This window comes from Xenopus laevis, chromosome 5S (genome assembly GCF_017654675.1).
Source record: "Xenopus laevis strain J_2021 chromosome 5S, Xenopus_laevis_v10.1, whole genome shotgun sequence".
NCBI classification, from domain to species: domain Eukaryota; kingdom Metazoa; phylum Chordata; class Amphibia; order Anura; family Pipidae; genus Xenopus; species Xenopus laevis.
In genome coordinates, this window is record NC_054380.1 from 110,073,271 (window position 1) to 110,091,578 (window position 18,308).

An 18,308-nucleotide genomic window follows, 5' to 3' on the forward strand; every position below is an offset into this window, starting at 1 on the left:
AATATCTGTTGAAACAGTTTGGACATACATGTTTATAGCCCAATAGCAGTAGTAGTTGACAATCTGATACCCCGTATTAACCATTTCAAACTTAAAAGAAAATATTTTTATTAAAGCAAAAAAAAAAAAAGTATATCACTACAAACAAAAATGCGTATATACACAAATCAGTGCATGTTACATTTGTAAATGGTGCCTTTCGATTGTACAGGGTGTTCTTATGAAATATATTATACATACTACTAGAAAAGTATATTATTATGAAAATGGTTTATTTACATGAAGCAGGATTTTACATATGAATTGTTTTATGCAATATCTTTTTTATAGAGACCTACATTGTTTGGGGGGTATAGTTTTCCTTTAACAACAGAAACTGACATTTTCTTCTTTATCTATATAAAACGTTAATTATTTAATTACTTAAATAATTACTTTGTAAAGTTGAAGTCGTCGATAAAAACAAATTTGGGTCTTGAAGGAATTGATGGCAATGAAGCCACCTATAATTTTTTTAGATGAACAAGCGCCCGTTTCGCTATTTAATGTTGCGCACTATTCTCCGACAGTGGTTGGTCTTCATTTCAGCGAGTGCTTGTTCAAGTTCCTGAATGAGATGCATCAATGTTGCCGGGTCTGTCTGCAACACTTGAGTGCTCGGCTCTTGGTTTTGCTTTAGGTGCAGTTTCATGGTGATGGTGGGTTTGATCTGATGTCTCAGACTCCTGCTTGCAAGCTAAAGGCAAAGGAGAAAGAGGTTAAACCTAGAAATTAGGAGAGAGCCTCTGACAATCACTTTTTAGATCTTCTAATGGTTTGAAGTGAGTTTATCTTAAGTGTAAAAAAGGTAAATTCTTCAAAATCAGCAAAACAAAGCCCCTATAATGAATTAGATAAGTAGCTCATTTATATAGACTGTTTTTGCCATCACTTTTTCCATATTGGTGGAACTGTAACCTAGTATAGTCACAGTAAATAGTATAATATATACAGTTTTCCAAATTTCAAGTTCTCTTATCAAAAAGTCATGAGTACCTATACTCACTAGGTTGCTCATTATTGTAGGTGTAACAGGGTTATTTCTAAAGAGATAAATATTTTTCAGTAAAAGTAAGTTAGACATATAAAAGATTGTAGACTATGCATGGTCTCAAGCTTGATGTATTAATAGAAATATCTATGTTTGACAAATGTGAAAAATGTACAGTATATATAATATTGTGAGGTTAGGCTATTATTACTATCATGATTGCTGCTGGGATATCCTTTATTTGACTACTAAGTAAAGCTTGTGCTGCAGTGGGTAAATGTACCTGCGGGTTACTCGCAAAAACCGGCAGTACCGTGCGGGTTGTGGGTAGAAGTTCCGGGTGCGGGTATAGATGCGGGTCAGCGGTTCTGTGGGTCGTGGGTCTTCTCAATAGGGATTTTTACTGATCACGTCTACTTCCGATGATGTCACTTCCGGTTTACAATGACAGCACTTCCTGATTCTTGATGGTCGGCAGGTCTCTGGACCGGGTTGCGGATAAGGTACTTGCGGGTTGGGTCGGGTAGCGGGTCCAAGCAGGTAAGAATGTGGGTTGCGCGTCTGGGTTGCGGATTGCAGGTTGCGGGTACGGGTTCCAAAAAATGGACCCATACAGGACTCTAGCTTGTGCTGGATGTTTTTGCAGGTAAATATTTAACGGAGGAATCACCCTATTCAGACCATCATCGGCTTGAATTATACTCCGATGATGGTCTGAATAGGGTGATTCCTGAGAAACCCATGACTTGCTACCAGAGAGGTACAAATTTAAGGTACCTCCTGGTGAAAAGTGACCCAGTGAAATGTTATCAGATGAGACAGGAAACCTGGCTACGAAATGATACACCAGGTTGTTTTAAGGTTGCACTTCTTGTAGATTCATGACACCTGGTAATAGTTTTCTACATCCCCAAACTGGTAAACGTTTTCTAATAAGTCATCATATCCCATGAACAACCACTCAAATACAGGAAGGAGGAAACCCGTGAATGAGGTTAACAAGCACAGGGTAGTTTATTTAATACTCTCTAGAAGAGTAAGATAGACAGCTTATATAGAAAGAGCAGTTGCATGCTCCATCAAGGATAATAGCAGGGAGTAGCTTCCCACAAGGCTTCCTTGTATGCCTTTAGTGAAGGGACTACAGCAGATAGGGGTGTAAGGCTAGACTTCTTCTCCCTAACCACTCCACTGGATGGGATCCGGACCACTTAAAGGTGTATCTGCCTGAGGGAATTGATGTACGCTTGACTATTTGACTTATGGGAGTGACATCTGTGATTGCTGCATCATCCTCCTCTATCTACCCTCCTCTGTGACTCGTTACACCACCCTCATACGTGAGTAAACCTGTGGTCAATTGTTGCTTGTACAATAAACCATCCATTTGTTTTCATCATAAGAACCTCCTGGCATACAATATCTTTCCTATTTTTGCTATACAGTAGCCTGTGTGTTATAGTTACACTACACCTATAGGGTGTTATAGTTATACTACACCTATTTGGGAGACTTCCACTTAGCGAAGGCCCTGATCCTAATGTGTAAGTCCAATGTAACCCATGCTCTTTACCATTAGCTGGACATTAACTATCCGTGGTCTGGATAGCCCAGATTAGCGTTACAATGGTCTTGGTATAGGTCTTAGGGACAGACTGAAACGTTGACCTGTTTTTAACTAAAAAAAAATATGATATTTTAGTTTTTGAAAAGGTTTCCAGTGTGCACCTCATTTTTGGAATATATATATGTGTATATATATGTGTGTATATATATATATATATATATATATATATATATATATATATATATATATATATATAGTAGATATATCCTTAAGCTTAGCGCTTCTCAACAACCGTTCAAAGCACACTGAGCACGTGTGTTTGTCACTGACACTCTTAACAAAATCCAAGATGGGAAACTCCTGTGACAAATTTGAAGGCTTGGATCATTACTATAAAGATGCTGGACCTTTAGACTGGTTTAGTATATAAAATATGGCATTCAAGCCATATTCATTTTTTAGGGTTTAGTTTTCCTTTAAAGCCAGTGTAGTCATCGTCCAATGTGTATGAGTGCTCCAGTTACTTTATACAAGGCTAATGCCGCCCGAGGTTCAGTTGGTCAGTGGAACAAAGGGAAGGCACCAGGAATCTGTCACATTGGAGACATGTGATAGTATATTTTTAGAAAGAGAAAGATGTAGCTTGCAGACATGACTGGCAATACATTCTCGACAGAGAGACGTGTGTTTAGCCAGAGCTATGAAATTATCATTATTCCTATTCTACTGAACCACACAATTTCTCTGAATTCAGATCCTTTTGGGAAGTTGATTTTCTTTTTTTCCCATTTAAATCAATATTGTGACAAAATATAAAAATTCAAATAGTGTTATGAATTTACACTCACAAGTTCAAATATACTCAAAATTCGAATATACTCAAAATTCGATTGGGAGGTTATTTAAGAAAAAACAATCGAATATCTAAAACTCGAACGAATATTACCGACCGGAAAACTTGAATCGAATTAGAATTAGAATCCAATTTGACTAAACTCAAATCGAGTTTTTTTTCTCCAAACGAATGTCAGGAAGGCTATTAGCAACTTCAAATTTGTCACTGGACCTCTCCCGTTGACTTATACCGGAACTCGGCAGGTTTAAGGAGGCTTTTGAATTATTTCCAGGGTATAGGTTTGATAAATCTCAAAATTCAAATCAAAATTTGAATCGAGTTTGGATAATTCACAATCGAATTTGAGAGTTTTGACTAAAAAAAAAAGTTCGAAAATAAATCTGCCCTTTAAAGTCTATAATTTATTTTCCAGTCTTGTTAAAGGGGTTAACTTTTAGTATGTTATATGGTCAGTTGCAAGCAACTCTTCAATTGGTCTTCATTATTTATTTTGTAAAGTTTTTGAATTATTTGCCTTCTTATTCTGACTCTTTCCAGCTTTCAAATAGGGGTCACTGACCCCATCTAAAAAACATATGCTCTGTAAGGCTGCACATTTATTGTTATTGATGCTTTTCATTACTCATCTTTCTATTCAGGCCCTCTCTTATTCATATTCCAGTCTCTTATTCAAATCAATGCATGGCTGCTTTGGTAATTTAGACCCTAGCAACCAGATTGCTGACATTGCAAACTAGAGAGCTGCTGAATAAAAAGCGAAATAACTCAAAAACCACAAATAATTAAAAATAAAAACCAATTGCAAATTGTCTTAGAATATCACTCTCTACATCATACAACAAGTTAACTCAAAGGTGAACAACCCCTTTGAGCCTTAGACATAGGCCACAGAAGTGACTAGGCCGCCCAGCATGGCCCTATAATATGTTGCTAGGCGAGATGACATTGTAGGAAGGCTCATAATGTATGTTAGGTCCACGCCAAGTACTTTGTTGCAGTCAGAAGTGCTCAAAGGCCTCTCATGACTTATGTGAGTTTGAAATGCTGCCTCTACATCCCTGTAATGCGTCTCAGTTAAAACTTGGCTGCTGCACATCTGAGGTCCTATGGGAATGCTACAGAGCACTTCTAGAGACGTCCATGTTTTGTTTGTATTTTGCCTAGCCCTAAATGCCACACTTTAATCAAAATTATATACATTGCTGAGCGAGCTGTTAGGATATGAAGAAAAACCTGTGTTTTACCATATATCTAGAATATCATTGTGTACAGAGCACAGTACCTGAACATCCAAGCGCCAATCCATATTATCATAGTGAGTCAGAGCTGGTTCCAGTTCTGTCAAAGTTTGGCATATCTCCTTCCTGTTGTCCAAATACAACTGAAGGAGAACTTTATTGATTTCTTCTGGGAAACCCAAAACAAGGACAGAGTCCTGAAAATCAACCTCTGATATCTGTGGATGCAGATAAGAATATGAATGTGTTTGCCTGGGGTAAAATGAATTGGACTCGCCAGATCTTATCATCACTTACCATAAGCTTAGAGCTCTCGCTTAGTAGATAGGTGAGCCCCTCGACAGCTTGCTGAATTGTGGTGCTGCTAACCTCTAGCTTCCCTGGTAAGGAGACATAGAGTAGAAATCATGAACAGGTAACAGGAGTCACTTACAAACGATGGAGGAAAAAAAGCTTTTAAAGACAGACATCTGTAAGAAATATATGTGATTTTACTGTAACTACCTATTTCCACTGCTGGTGGCAATTTAGAAATACTTTTGCATTAATGTTCCCTGAATTAAAAAACAAACAAACATTTTTTGTTGTGCCACACTTACTGTGAATGTGAAGATACAATATCAACCAGCCAACTTTCATCAGATGTTCTTTAAAATACTTTTAAAATGCAAAGAGAAACTTTATAACGGCTGGTATATGACATTATTTCTGCCATCCAAAGTCTACCTTGAAGGGACAACCAATTGAATTCCAAGAACCAGAATGGACATTATTTCTTTGCTGGTGCAAGAGAACATCAATGGCAATATACTTTGTTTCTTTCAGAATATAAGTGCTACCTGTCATTAAACCTCTTTCATTGTCTCTCTGCTGATAGTAAGCCACTTCTATGATTTTATGGAATGCAGCCTTCTAAATGAACGGAAACCTAGGTGCAACCAGCTGGAACAAAATGGCCAAAAAACACTATCCACATACAGTGGTGATTGAAAGTTTGTGAACCCTTTAAAATTTTCCCTTTAAAATGTTCAATATTTTTATACAAATGTAACCTAAAACATCATCTGATTTTCAAACAAGTCTTAAGGTTACCCTGGTTAACCTAAACAAATGAAACAAAAATTATTATAGTATCGGTGTGTGGCAAAAGTAAGTGAATCCTTAGGATTATCATATAATTTGAAGGTGAAATCAGTCTGGTGTTTTCAGTAAATGGGATGTGAGAGACACTGTTTTATTTAAAGAACAGGGATCCAGCAAAGCATGACACATGTGTATGTGTATCATGGCTTAAACAAAGGAGGTGTCTGAGGACCTCAGCAAAAGAGTTGTTGAGTTGATGCCCATAAAGCTGGAAACGGTTACAAGACTATCTCTAAAGAGTTTGGGTTCCACCAATCAACAGTCAGGACAGATTGCTTATAAATGGAGGAAATTCAAGACTGTAGTTGCCCTACCCAGAAGTGGTCGACCATCAAAGATAACTCCAACTGCAAGGCATCTAATAGTCCGAGAGGTAAGAAATGAATCCAGGGTAACTTCTATGCAACTGAAGGCCTGTCTCATATATTGGCAAATGTTGATGTTCATGAGTCCACCATCAAGAGAACAGCAATGGTGTTTATGGCAGGGTAGCCAGGAGGAAGCCACCACTCTCCCCTGAAAATATTGTTGACTGCCTACAGTTTGCAAGATCATGTGGACAAACCAAAAGGATACTGGAAGAATGTTTTGTGGACGGATGAAGCCAAAGTAGAACTGCTTGGTTTTAAAGAGGGGCATTACATTTGGAGAAATAAAAACACTGCATTCCAGCGTAAGAACCTTATCTTATCTGTGAAATGGTAGGAGTGTTCTGTTTTGGGACTGTTTTGCTACATCTGGGCCTGAAAAGCTTGAACAATGATTTTTGTACTATACCAGAGAATTCTAGAGGAAAATGTCAAGACATCTCTCCGTGTACTGGATTTCAAGAGACAATAGGTCATGCTGCAATACAAAGATCCTAAACGCACAAGTCGTTCAACCAAAGAATGGTTAAAGAAGAATAAAGTGAATGTTCTGGAATGGCCAAGTAAAAGTCCTTACCTTAATCCAATTGTTATATTGTGGAAAGACCTAAAGCGAGCAGTTCATGTGAGGAAACTCATCAACTAACCTGAAGCTGTTCTGTATGGAGGAATGGGCTAAAATTCATCTATGTCGATGTGCAGGACTGATTGAGGGTTTCCGCAAAGTTTAGCACAAAATACTAAGAGCACAATTCGCTTACTTTTGCCACACTCAGAAATTTTTTTTTTTCAATAAATACATAACCAAATATAATATTTTTCATTTCATTTGTTTAATTAGGTTTTCTTCATCTCCTTTTAGGACTTATTTAAAAAATGAGATGATGTTATAGGTCTCATTTGTATAAAAATACAAAAAATTTTTTAAAGGGTTCACAAACTGTTAAGCACTACTGTAAGCTAAACCCGTTTTCTAAAGAAATTTATTAGTATTGATGAGGGTAAAAGGTGATTTCCTCCCTTTCAATCAATATCAGGCATTTTGAAAGCACCTAAAATTTCCTAAAAACCAAGGTGCAGTAATGTAATATTATTATGCCATCATAGTTCATTCATGGAAATACTAAGGGAATAATCTATGATCATATGTCTCATATACTTTTTTTTAACCATTCCATAGAAAATATGATTTTACTTTTTAATTCATTAAACAACCTCTCCATTCCCAAAGTCTTCTGATCCCTAAATAATATAAATAAATCTCTTTAATCTGTTGCTTTCTAATTATTAGTAAACCTTGACTGTATCTATAGGCTCTTGTGTGGATGCTGGGAGGTCTGCTCCAAAAGAAGCTGGTTATTCACACTTTGAAGATATCAAGCTTAGTGGCTAGGGCATAATATTAAATGTGAGATGTGGTTAGGCTAGATCCAAAGGAATCCGTAATAACAGAAAGCAGGCATAGGAAAGACAGCAACGTTCCCCTAACCTTGCACATAGGCAATGCAGAATGAAAACTAAAAACAAAGTTAACAAATGCAATCTAATATATTGAGCATAATTAACGCAAAAAACATCTGTAAGGCTAATCGAATGCCTTTAGTTGACTCAGAGTGATCAAACATGTTACAAGTAATAGATGTTTAGCCTGTATCAGGTATCCAGCTCAAGGCTAAAGTTATTGTTAACAATTGATAATGCAAAAGGTTGTTGATTTAGACCTCACACTCACTAAACAAACCTCTGAGATTCATCATTTAATTCTAAAATATATTCAATTTATTTAAAAAAAAAAAAATTTTAATCTAATTTTCAAATTTGGAGCAGTCTAATCCAGACATTTTATTAATGCTTCCCAAAATGTCTATATACTTACTTGCAGCTCCTTCATAGACTTTGGGATTGGAACCTCTTCTTAAAAATTCTATAGCAATGCGACCAAATTCACCAACAACTGAAAAAAAAGGGAAATCAACACGACAAATTACCAAATGGTGAAAACTGGAAACTATTGAGACCTTTTTTTAATGCGCTAACTGTTCATAGTCAATTATTTGTGATTTTTGAGTTATTTCGCTTTTTATTCAGCAGCTCTCCAATTTGCAATTTCAGCAATCTGAATGCTAGGGTCCCCATTACCGTAGTACCATTCATTGATTTGATGAGAGACTGGAATATGAATAGGAGAGGCCTGAATAGAAAGATGAGTAATAAAAAGTAGCAATAACAATAAAATTATAGCCTTACAGAGTATTTGTTTTTTTTAGATAGGGTCAGTGACCCCCATTTGAAAGCTGGAAAGAGTAAGAAGAAGGCAAATAATTTGAAAACTATAATAAATAATGAAGACCAATTGCTAGATATAGCACATTCTATAACATACTTAAAGTAAACTTAAAGGTGAACCGCCCCTTTTACTGGCAAGGCCAATAAAATGGATACTTGATGTCAGTGTTATTAAAGTGCTTGCCATCTTTTATTTTTTTACCGTTTTCCCAAAATGTAAGTTTAAAGTTTAATGTTCCTGTCTCTGGTGTTTCAGTCTGGCAACTCAGTGATCCAGGAACAGATTCGCAACTGTTACAATTTATTACAATTAGTTTATACATTTCTCAGCAGCATCTGTGGAATATTAGTAACTATTGTATCAATTCTAACAGCTGCCTGTAATGAAACTCAAAGATAAGAAAAGTATCGACTAAATGTATCAATTTAGAACAGTTAAAGGGCACAATCATAACTAAAATCATGTTATGGCCACTGTTATAGTCACTGTATGGACTCCCTCAGTGAAAGAACCAATTTGACAAAGTAAGGGATTTTTTAAAACCCGTCAGTTTTTTCAAAAAACTATAGTTTGATTAAACGTGTTTAGGTTGTACTGGTCAGATTGTTAATATGTGTTTGATTTTGGCTGTGATAGGTGCCATTTAAAGAGTTGGCAACCCCCCCCCCACACAGAGCTGCTTCAGAAGGTAAAAATGAAGCTTTTACACTCTGCTACTTGGATGCCGCCAGGTCTTATAGTGAGAGGACCAAGGGGAGAATTCTGGGCAGGCAAGGGAACTGAAGGTGTACTAGGAGGGCTGGGAACAAGGAACGTGGTTGAGGGACAGGCCAAAATAGTAACAATCAGGCAGTACAGAATCAGGAGTTGAGAGAGTAGTCGGGGTCACAGGCCGGGTCAAAACTAAGAGTATCAACAGAAACAGGATCCAAGAGAGGGGTCAATAAACAGGCAAAAAGCAGGACAGGCAGCAAACTAGGAATGGTCAGGGACAGGCAAGATCACAAACAGGTAAGACAAACTAGGAATTGCACACAGGAACTAATAAAATAGACCTACTTTGGGCAATATGAAAAAGGACATGGCGCCTTTAAATATTTAAACTTCGCACCAAATCCGATGACATCAGATGCAGATGAGCAACAAAAACCCTGAAGCGGCGAGCACGGTGTAAAAGAAGAGTCGGCTTGCTTGAAAAAAAGAAGTCAGTGGGCGTCCCCGCTGTGCTATACCAGGTGCCCTCACAGATAATCTATCAATATTGGTGTCAAAACAAAAAACAATCCTATTGGGTTTATTTAATGTTTAAAGGATTTTCTAGTAGTTTTAAGGTACAGTGATCCAAATTAGTGAAGGACCCCTTATCTGGAAAATCTCAGCTCTCAAGCATTTTGGATATCAGGTCCATTAACTGTATAGGAAATAACCTATATACTATTGTTATAAATACATAATCACATGCAGCACTTATTCTACCCACATTTGATTCAAGATCCTTCAGGACTCCCTAGTTCTATATGTAATAAAGCAGCCACTAAATGGCCTGACTAAGATTACTCAAATACAGTAGGTGCTTTGGTATTGTATTGTGGAATAATGACATTTTCATCTGGACTTTTGTGGTAAATGAACTGGGCCAATATTTCAGTTACATGGTAGGGAACATTTCCTGAAGCCCCCAGCCCTCCTGCAGTGAGAAGAGAAACTAAACACATGCCTTAGTTTAATTAAGGGGCATAGTACATCTTATATGGCAAGTACAAGCAACCCCACTGCTTTATGGCCGTAGCCTTCCCTGGGAACTGCTCCCAACTCCAGATCTGATACACGCACAACACAAAAGACTTGACACAAGCTTTTCCTTTCTGTTCTGTCTTCTTGAGCAAATGTTTGCCATACTGACCAACAGACAGGTTTCATAGAAATAATTACAAATAGGGTCAGATGAGTAATTTGCTGGCTGTGGGAAAGTTGCCTGAATTGAGATTGGTAGCGCACCAAACTTTTCTACAAGTTGTACAAAACCACTCATAGGTGATTGATGGGCAAAATGTGTAAGGCCCCGTTAGAGCCGATATAACTACCATTGCTATTACCCTTACACTGTTGCTATGTACCATGATATGGAAGTGGAACTCCTCACTGATTTTGCATATCCTTATATTTTACGGTAGAAGAATAAATAGTGGATCAAATTATTTTAACTGTAAAACAGAACGAATAACCTGCTCACTTTTTAATGCATTGATTTGAATTGTAACCCACGCTTCTGCTTGTTTTAAGTCACACTGCCACCTGCTGCCAATATCTGAAATCTGTTGTGCCTTATTCTCAAGCCAATAATTGTAGTCTCAATACCCCTGTCCCATTCCAACTTTCCCCTGACAGCTCATAAATGAATGTAGGTTAAAGGGGACCTGTCACCCTAAGAAATAATTCCAAATTCTTATCTATTGGGTTTGTTAAGCAAAATAAACTTTACTTACACTATATAAATTATTTAAATCTTGGTTGCAGTCAGCCTTGGAATTCACCACCACAGCAAGCAGGCAGCAGCCATTTTGTGGACACTGCATTATAACACCTCAAAATCTTGTTTATGCACCAGAATGGGGGACCTGATGCCCATGGCTTTGCATTGGCTACACAATTATAGACTGTGAACAGGGAAGGGGAATGTGGGGAGTACAGCAACATGTAGGAAATGCAGAATGGGTTTCATGTGTAATTTGGAAAGGACTTTTATTATACAGCTTTTTATGTCCGGGTGACAGGTCTACTTTAAGCAAGGAACTTATCCATCAAAAACTCTAGTGCTAGAAAGATTCCCAGAGTTTCCCCTTCTCATTGCAGCTGCAATTTTTGTCATGTATAAGGATGTGGCTGTGGGCACATGGGCTGAAAGGCCCTGAGCCTACGTATTTCCCTGCTCCATTGATTTGAATCTGATCCACCTGCATGTGCAAACGTGGAATGGAGGTCAGCCCAGAGATTCCTCTTTCCATGTAGTTGGGCTGACTATGCTTCTGCTCCACTGTGTATGTGGATCAGAGTCAAATCATAAGAGCAGGGACACAGAGCAGTCCTCAGAAATAAACATGCTGAGAGCAGCAGAGCCCTTCAGCTTGTGTGCCCATGGCCTAATATGATATATGTGATGGGGTTCAGACCCCTCTGTTATTTCTACAGTGTATTAAGCCAGTGTATTGCAACAGCAGGTGTATAAATCCAATTGGCTGCCATGCACTAGTTTAAAAAAAAAATACAAAAGCTTCAACAATTGCTAATCTGGGTAACCAGTTTTGTGTAAGTGGGTACTTTACTTGCTCTTCACTACACAAAATATCCAGCCTGTAGCAATGTGCACAGTATGTTACATTACAACCCCCAATAGTTAATAAGTTCAAAATGGAGGTGGGGCAGAGTATGATGCACACACTTTGCCAGTAGAGAGACAACATAGTAAAATATATCCCTCCAGGGAAGCCTCTCTGGGCTAACAACAGCCTCACTCTTTACACAAATAGGGGGTGCACTAAGCTTGCAAAATACTTGCAAAACAGACTTAATAGGCTAGTGCCAGATGTAGAGGGTCTCAGCCAGTGGAGAAATGCAGGCGGAGAAACAGCTCTTCCGCTGCTTGATGTGCCCAGATATATTGCCATGGCTTGGGTGCAGGCAGATGCAGTGGATTTCAGTGAAAAAGTCTTCCATCTGCCTGCATCCGGGCTAAGGCAATGTATCTGGTAGTAGGACAATCAAGAAGAGATCCTCTACATCTGGCAATATGGCTATAGATGCACTGATATGATAATATCGTACGAAACAAGGTTTAGTATGATATTCAGTGTGTGCAAGGGAGACAAGCTGAAGCTGGACAGAAAATTCTGATTGGGCGCCTTTGAAGTCACCCAAACACCGGCCACTGTTAGTGCTGAATCACAGATACAGGTAGAATGATATTTTTCTACCCTGAATTGTTTCTATCAATTTAGCTCTAACATGTTTGTATTGAAAATGAACAATCAGCCGAGCTGTCAACTTTTTTAATGGATTTGTCAGGGATTCGCGGCACTCGCAGCTGTAAAAAGTCATGGTTTGTGACGCCACTGGAAGTTACCTCACGCGCATGTGCAGCACTTCGCTCCGATGACGTCACTGAAATGTTCTGTGCATGCGCAAACCCGATTTTTGCCTGCAAAGCGTTAGACATAATCATAAATCATCAAAACTCGGGGGAAATTCAGCAGACGGGGGACAGAGTGGAAAATCTGGTAACTCCCGAAAAAATCAGGGGAGCTGACAGTTCTGTACTGCACTGCCTTCTCTTAAATAAACTAGGGCAGGATTTGGGGCAGGTTAGGGAAAACTCCCCCTACAGGGAGGGCATAGGAAACAAAACCAGGACATTCTGAGCTGATTCTGGGATTATTGGTCCCCTACAATAACTAAACAAATTCAAATCAGGGCAATTCAATGTCACAGGCACGTATCTGGCTGCCTAGGGAACTGTCTCAGGATGTTGCAGGGCTACAGAATCCTACAACACAGAATCAATGCATGCTGCACCCACACTTAATAGAAAGCACTGGTATCTGAAGGTATTCCCTGTACTTCACATGGCAGTGGGCACAAAAGGGAAACATGTGCCTACTGTAATGCTTCAGTCCAGGAAAAGAAAATCTCGGTGAGTATGAATTGATTTTCCCTTGACCTGTTTGTGCAAAATGAACTCGACTGGCCGCTCCAGAGAAATCAAGTAGAGACTGGGTGCAGCTCAGCTGATTGAATGCAGTCACATGACTTACCGGCACCGCCCACCTGAGTTAAGATCTGCAGATGTTCCTTGTGCTCTTCGCTTAGTACCAGCAGCATTTTCACTCAGTCGTTTCTCCAGCAAGTTTAGCACAAAGAACTAACAGCAACATAAACACAACAAGGGAAAACAGCTACACCGATAGTCACATGACAACTCTACAGTGTGCACCGGCACAGGCTTCCGACAGGAAACTATAAGCTGGATCAAAGGTTCCACAGTCTTTTCATTGTAGTACACTGGCTCCATCTGCTGGCAGGATTTTTTTTGTGAGTTGTTTGAGTGAGTGCTGCTGATTTTGAGTTTCAGCAGTTATTTGTAGTCTGAGGCGTTACCAGTGTCGGACTAGGACTAGGGTTGCCACCTTTTCTGGAAAAAAATACCGTCCGTCCTATATATATTTCTTTTTTCCTTATTAATAACATTGGGATCAACCATCATTTTTACAGACCAGGCTGGAAAAATACCGGCCAGGTGGCAACCCTAACTAGGACACCTGGGGCCCACCCTCAGTATATTATTCTTTCTCTCCTCACTCAACCTCTATTTTCTTAGTCATTTTTCTTTAAATACTATAATCTATTATTCCATCTATTTATCCACTTTGTTCTCATAGAAATAGGGAATGACCATGAAATAGGCCAAATGTTTAGCAGCATGAGGGCCCACTGACACCTGAGCCCACCGGGAGTTTTCCTGGTATCCTGATGGGCCAGTCCAACACTGAGGGGGTTATTTATTAAATTCTGAATCCAAAAAAAACTTAGAAAATTCAATTTTTATAAACTATAAAATCCAAATTTTTAGTGGGAAAAAACTTGAATTTTTCAAGATTTATTATATCCCGAGGATGGAAAACTATTTTGGGATTTTCAGGCAAAAATCCAAAAGAAAGCCCAAAAGAAATCGAGCGGTTCTGCAAAACAATCTGAGAAAATCGTACGATTTGGATTTTTGTCAAAGTTTATTGAGTTTTTACCCGATCCGAAAAATTTAGCTTTTAAAATAACAAAAAATGTCCAATCGTGGATTCTAGTTTGGTCGGACTTTTTCATTTTAAATACTCAGAAAAATTCGGATTTTGATAAATAAGGACCTGAGTGTTACAGTGGAAAATGGTCATTGTGGAAATCAGTGGTGTAACAGTAGTGCACCAGCCCCCTGCAAAAAAACTTTCAGAGGGGCCAAGCACACTTCTATCCCCATCCTCCCGCCCATTTTCTGCACGACTAGTGTCCCCTTCCTCGTCGGTAAGAGAGCGGCTGGGGAGGAGGGGGTTTTCTTATTAGCAAAAGAGGAAGTGTGCCCCACAGTCCTGGCCCCCCTGTGACTATGGGGTCTGTGCAGGGGATCAAATAGAAACTCGGGACATTTCAGTAAGAAACCGGGACTGAGCAGTTCCAAAAATGGGACAGTTGGGTGGTACCAATAACAATGAGAAAGCCAATACCTTTGTTTGCAGCAAACGGGTTGATCCCAAGTTTTATTCCATAGTGCTCTTGACACAATTCAAAAGATCAAAAACGTTTCGGGACCGCATGGCCCTTCCTCAGTGATGATATACAAAAGAGACTACAAATTTATAGGCTTACACACAGAGACTCCTAGTGGCGGTTAATGAGAATAGTCCTCTCATAAGAAGCTTAGCCAATTTCCATTTTTCCTTAAACATATTGCAAAGCAATTAAACATTTACTAAACCGATTTAAGAACATTTTTTTCAAAAACATTTTACCATTTTTTTGCACTTTTAGTGTACAATAGAATAACGTATTTAACGTGTACCACAACCAGTATATTACATTTGTACATCAGTATAAACAGTAGTATATTCTGTATCACTACTATTAATTACTCACTGACTAGGATACGATTAGGAAGGAGATGTCTCTAAACCACTGATATGTTGCAGGACTCTATATTTCTCTATGTAGAAAGCAGAATCTAAAAGATTTGTACAGCAATAAGCATAGCGGAGCAGATCGAAGCAAGCACAGCAGATGAAAACAAATGGTGCTCTGTAAAACGAAAATCCATTTTTTAGTTTGCAAATTGATTTCTGGTAAGATATTTGGCTCAATTTACAGATATTTTCAGTAGATTGCTTTTGAGGCGTCCAATCATATTTCTAATTATCCTCTAAATAAGATGCTGGGACAGGGTTCTCAAAATGATTTCAGGCATTGCTGCAGTAATACGTCCTTAATCCTTCTTTGGTCCAGCAACTGATCGTTCATTCTGTACCACATACAGGGAGTCTGAACCAACAAATGGAGGGGGGCTCCAAATTCAGAAATAATTGATATATGAATGATTTAGTACCTGTGTTTGCATGAGGGATGCTAAATAATGGTCTGGCAGAGAGATTTTTATTTTGCCTAACCTTGTGAGGGAAATAGGGCCTCATTTAACAGCAGGAAAATAAAATATTGTGCACAGCCTTAGTAAACTGTGCACAAATGTCTTCAATTTCTTTAGTATGGGAAGGCTGCCACCTCTGCCAGGGACACACACACAGAAAACCTGACACACTCAGAAAAATCCCCCTGCCATGCTGTCTATTATGTGGGTCCAGTAGGGTGTGGGCCTGGGTGCGATAGCACCCTTTGCACCCCAGGTAGTCCACTGGCACTGGGGGCAGGGCTATGACATCACACAAGTTGCAGTTAGGTGGGTAAGACTAAGGCAGAGAGGATTTTTGTAGAAAATATATATAATGGGATGCTAATCTCTACAGGGCCTGTCAAAAAGGGCCCTTGATTTTTGGGATAAAGCCCCCAGTTCAAAAGGGTATAAACATCCAAAACCAAAAAAATTATCCCAAAACCAAAAAAGTTATCCAAAAAAATAGTCTTTATTCAAAAATCATGTTAAAAAGATAGGCATACAGACCACATGGTATTCCACCTTACGTGTTTCATATCCCCTGGCACTTAATCATAGGCAGAGAGGATTTCTGCCTTATCTTGTGGGGGAATGTATAAAAGAAATAGAGCCACATTTAACAGCAGGCAAATAAGTTCAACTATCGGCACAATTTGTATTTTGTTTACCCACAATGCAACACGTAAACCCAGAATGTTTGCCTTATTATGCACAGCCTATGTAAACGGTCTTCAAATTTCTTCCATGTTAGTATGAGAATGCTTGCCAGGTTTGCTAGGGACAAAAATCAGGTAAAATGAGCAGAAGGATGACGTTAGGAAACAATGTTGGGTGTGAGTCAATGACATTAGGGGATGGGCCTAAATGCAGGATGTGCACAGAAAAATCTCTCCTGCCTTCCTGTCTATGATACAACTCTGGCTGGCCCCAAGAGTGCAGGAAAAAAGGCAATGGCACACTGGACACGATCAAGCAGGGAAAACCCTTGCAAAGATTTATTTGCACACGTGTGCAAATAAATCTTTGCAAGGGTTTTCCCTGCTTGATCGTGTCCAGTGTGCCATTGCCTTTTTTCCTTATTACTGGTTGAGGAGGGTGCCGATCCCTCCTGGTATTTGAGCACCTGGCAGAGCTGCTGAAGGCCAGGGTGTGCGAGGTGACTCTTCTTTTCCCAAGAGTGCAGGCCCAGGTAAAATAGCACCCCAAATAGTTATGCCACTGGCATTGGGGACAGGGCTATGACATCACATGCGTTTCAATCGGATGGGTTTTTGTCCGATTTTACAACATGTTTTGAATTAGACAACTCTTTGAAAAAACCCTGCAGTTTAGTTTAAAACCAGACCACTGGCAAACCTAAGTATGGGTGTCATGCAGAATCAAGTTTTACCCAATTCGTGCTAAACTTATATATACAATTACTCAATATGTTATTAACTGTCTCTCTCCAGTGATGCTAATACTATATACAAACTCAAACAATAGAATGTGCCATTTACCTGGTTAGCGCACCTTTATATCAGAACACCACACATTAATTAAAAAACCAATTCCCAGGTTGATTTAAATATTCACAATATATTTTCAGGGTGATCAGACATTACTATGAAATCCACTATACAAGCAGTTTATGTGAAAGCATTTCTCTTAAAATTAGAAAAAAATAAAAACAGGTGCACAATCACAGTGTTTATAATGTGTATTTCCTGCAGATAGAACTTAGTGGCATAAAACACTTTTTAAATCTATATTGGGCCACTTACTCAGAGTTCGATAGCAAAATCATAGCACCATAATCTTGTTGAATAATAAAAGCCTTTATTGGATTCCTGGCTCAATCTCGAACAAACACGACGTTTCAGGCCTGCATGGCCTTTTTTCAAGTTTCTGAACTACTTATGGTTACACAAATTTATACTTGGTTACAGAGCTCCATCTATGGGCGGCTAACAAGAATCAATTAGTAGCAATATAAAGGCAACATTGTCAGATACATTCTTCTCTGTCCAAAGATTGTACATTTATTTCTTGTTAGCTACATGAAGACATAATTACGTATTTCATGATGAGTATATTCATCTGGGCACACTTTCAGATTTCATAATATATTATCTGTAAAACAATAAAAATGAAAAATTTTTATAAAAATGACCAATTTTTATAAAAATATCCGATCATAGAAAAATGAAAAACAACCATACAAATCTATCGGTATATGGGATGCAAGTCATATTCTCGATTAAGGCCATGGGGTTCCAACGTTTCCAAGCGGCGTATCCATTTAACACTTACTCAGAGTTCCCCTTATAAAGCAATTACTACTAAGAACCTCCCCCTATAAATTAAAACGTTTACCTATATAAAAAAAACCTTGCAGTCTAAAATGAGGGCTCTCTGCTTCTGTATTCCCTCCTGTGCGTAGTTTGATGTAATACCACGTAAACTTAATGTCCTGTGTCACCACATTTAGCCTAATCTTCCAGCGAGACTCGGGCAGAGCAAACATCTATGCATTTTGCATTTTGTGCTTTCTGAAGCTCTCTGGGGGTTCTGGACAGCTTTACATACCCTAATCCCTTAACCTTTTACTTTCCATCAATGGTACTCCATCCCCCATC

General features: G+C 38.7%; 1 protein-coding gene across 1 annotated transcript; it reads right to left on the minus strand.

Annotated features, from left to right (window-relative positions):
- Positions 1-255: 255 nt before the first annotated feature.
- Positions 256-13,444, minus strand: commd2.S (COMM domain containing 2 S homeolog). The gene is given in 5 exon segments (NM_001095404.1): positions 256-736; positions 4,736-4,909; positions 4,989-5,071; positions 8,079-8,156; positions 13,298-13,444. Coding segments are annotated over 5 exon segments (600 nt in total). The 5' UTR covers positions 13,365-13,444; the 3' UTR covers positions 256-538.
- Between the last annotated feature and the right edge of the window lie 4,864 nt (positions 13,445-18,308).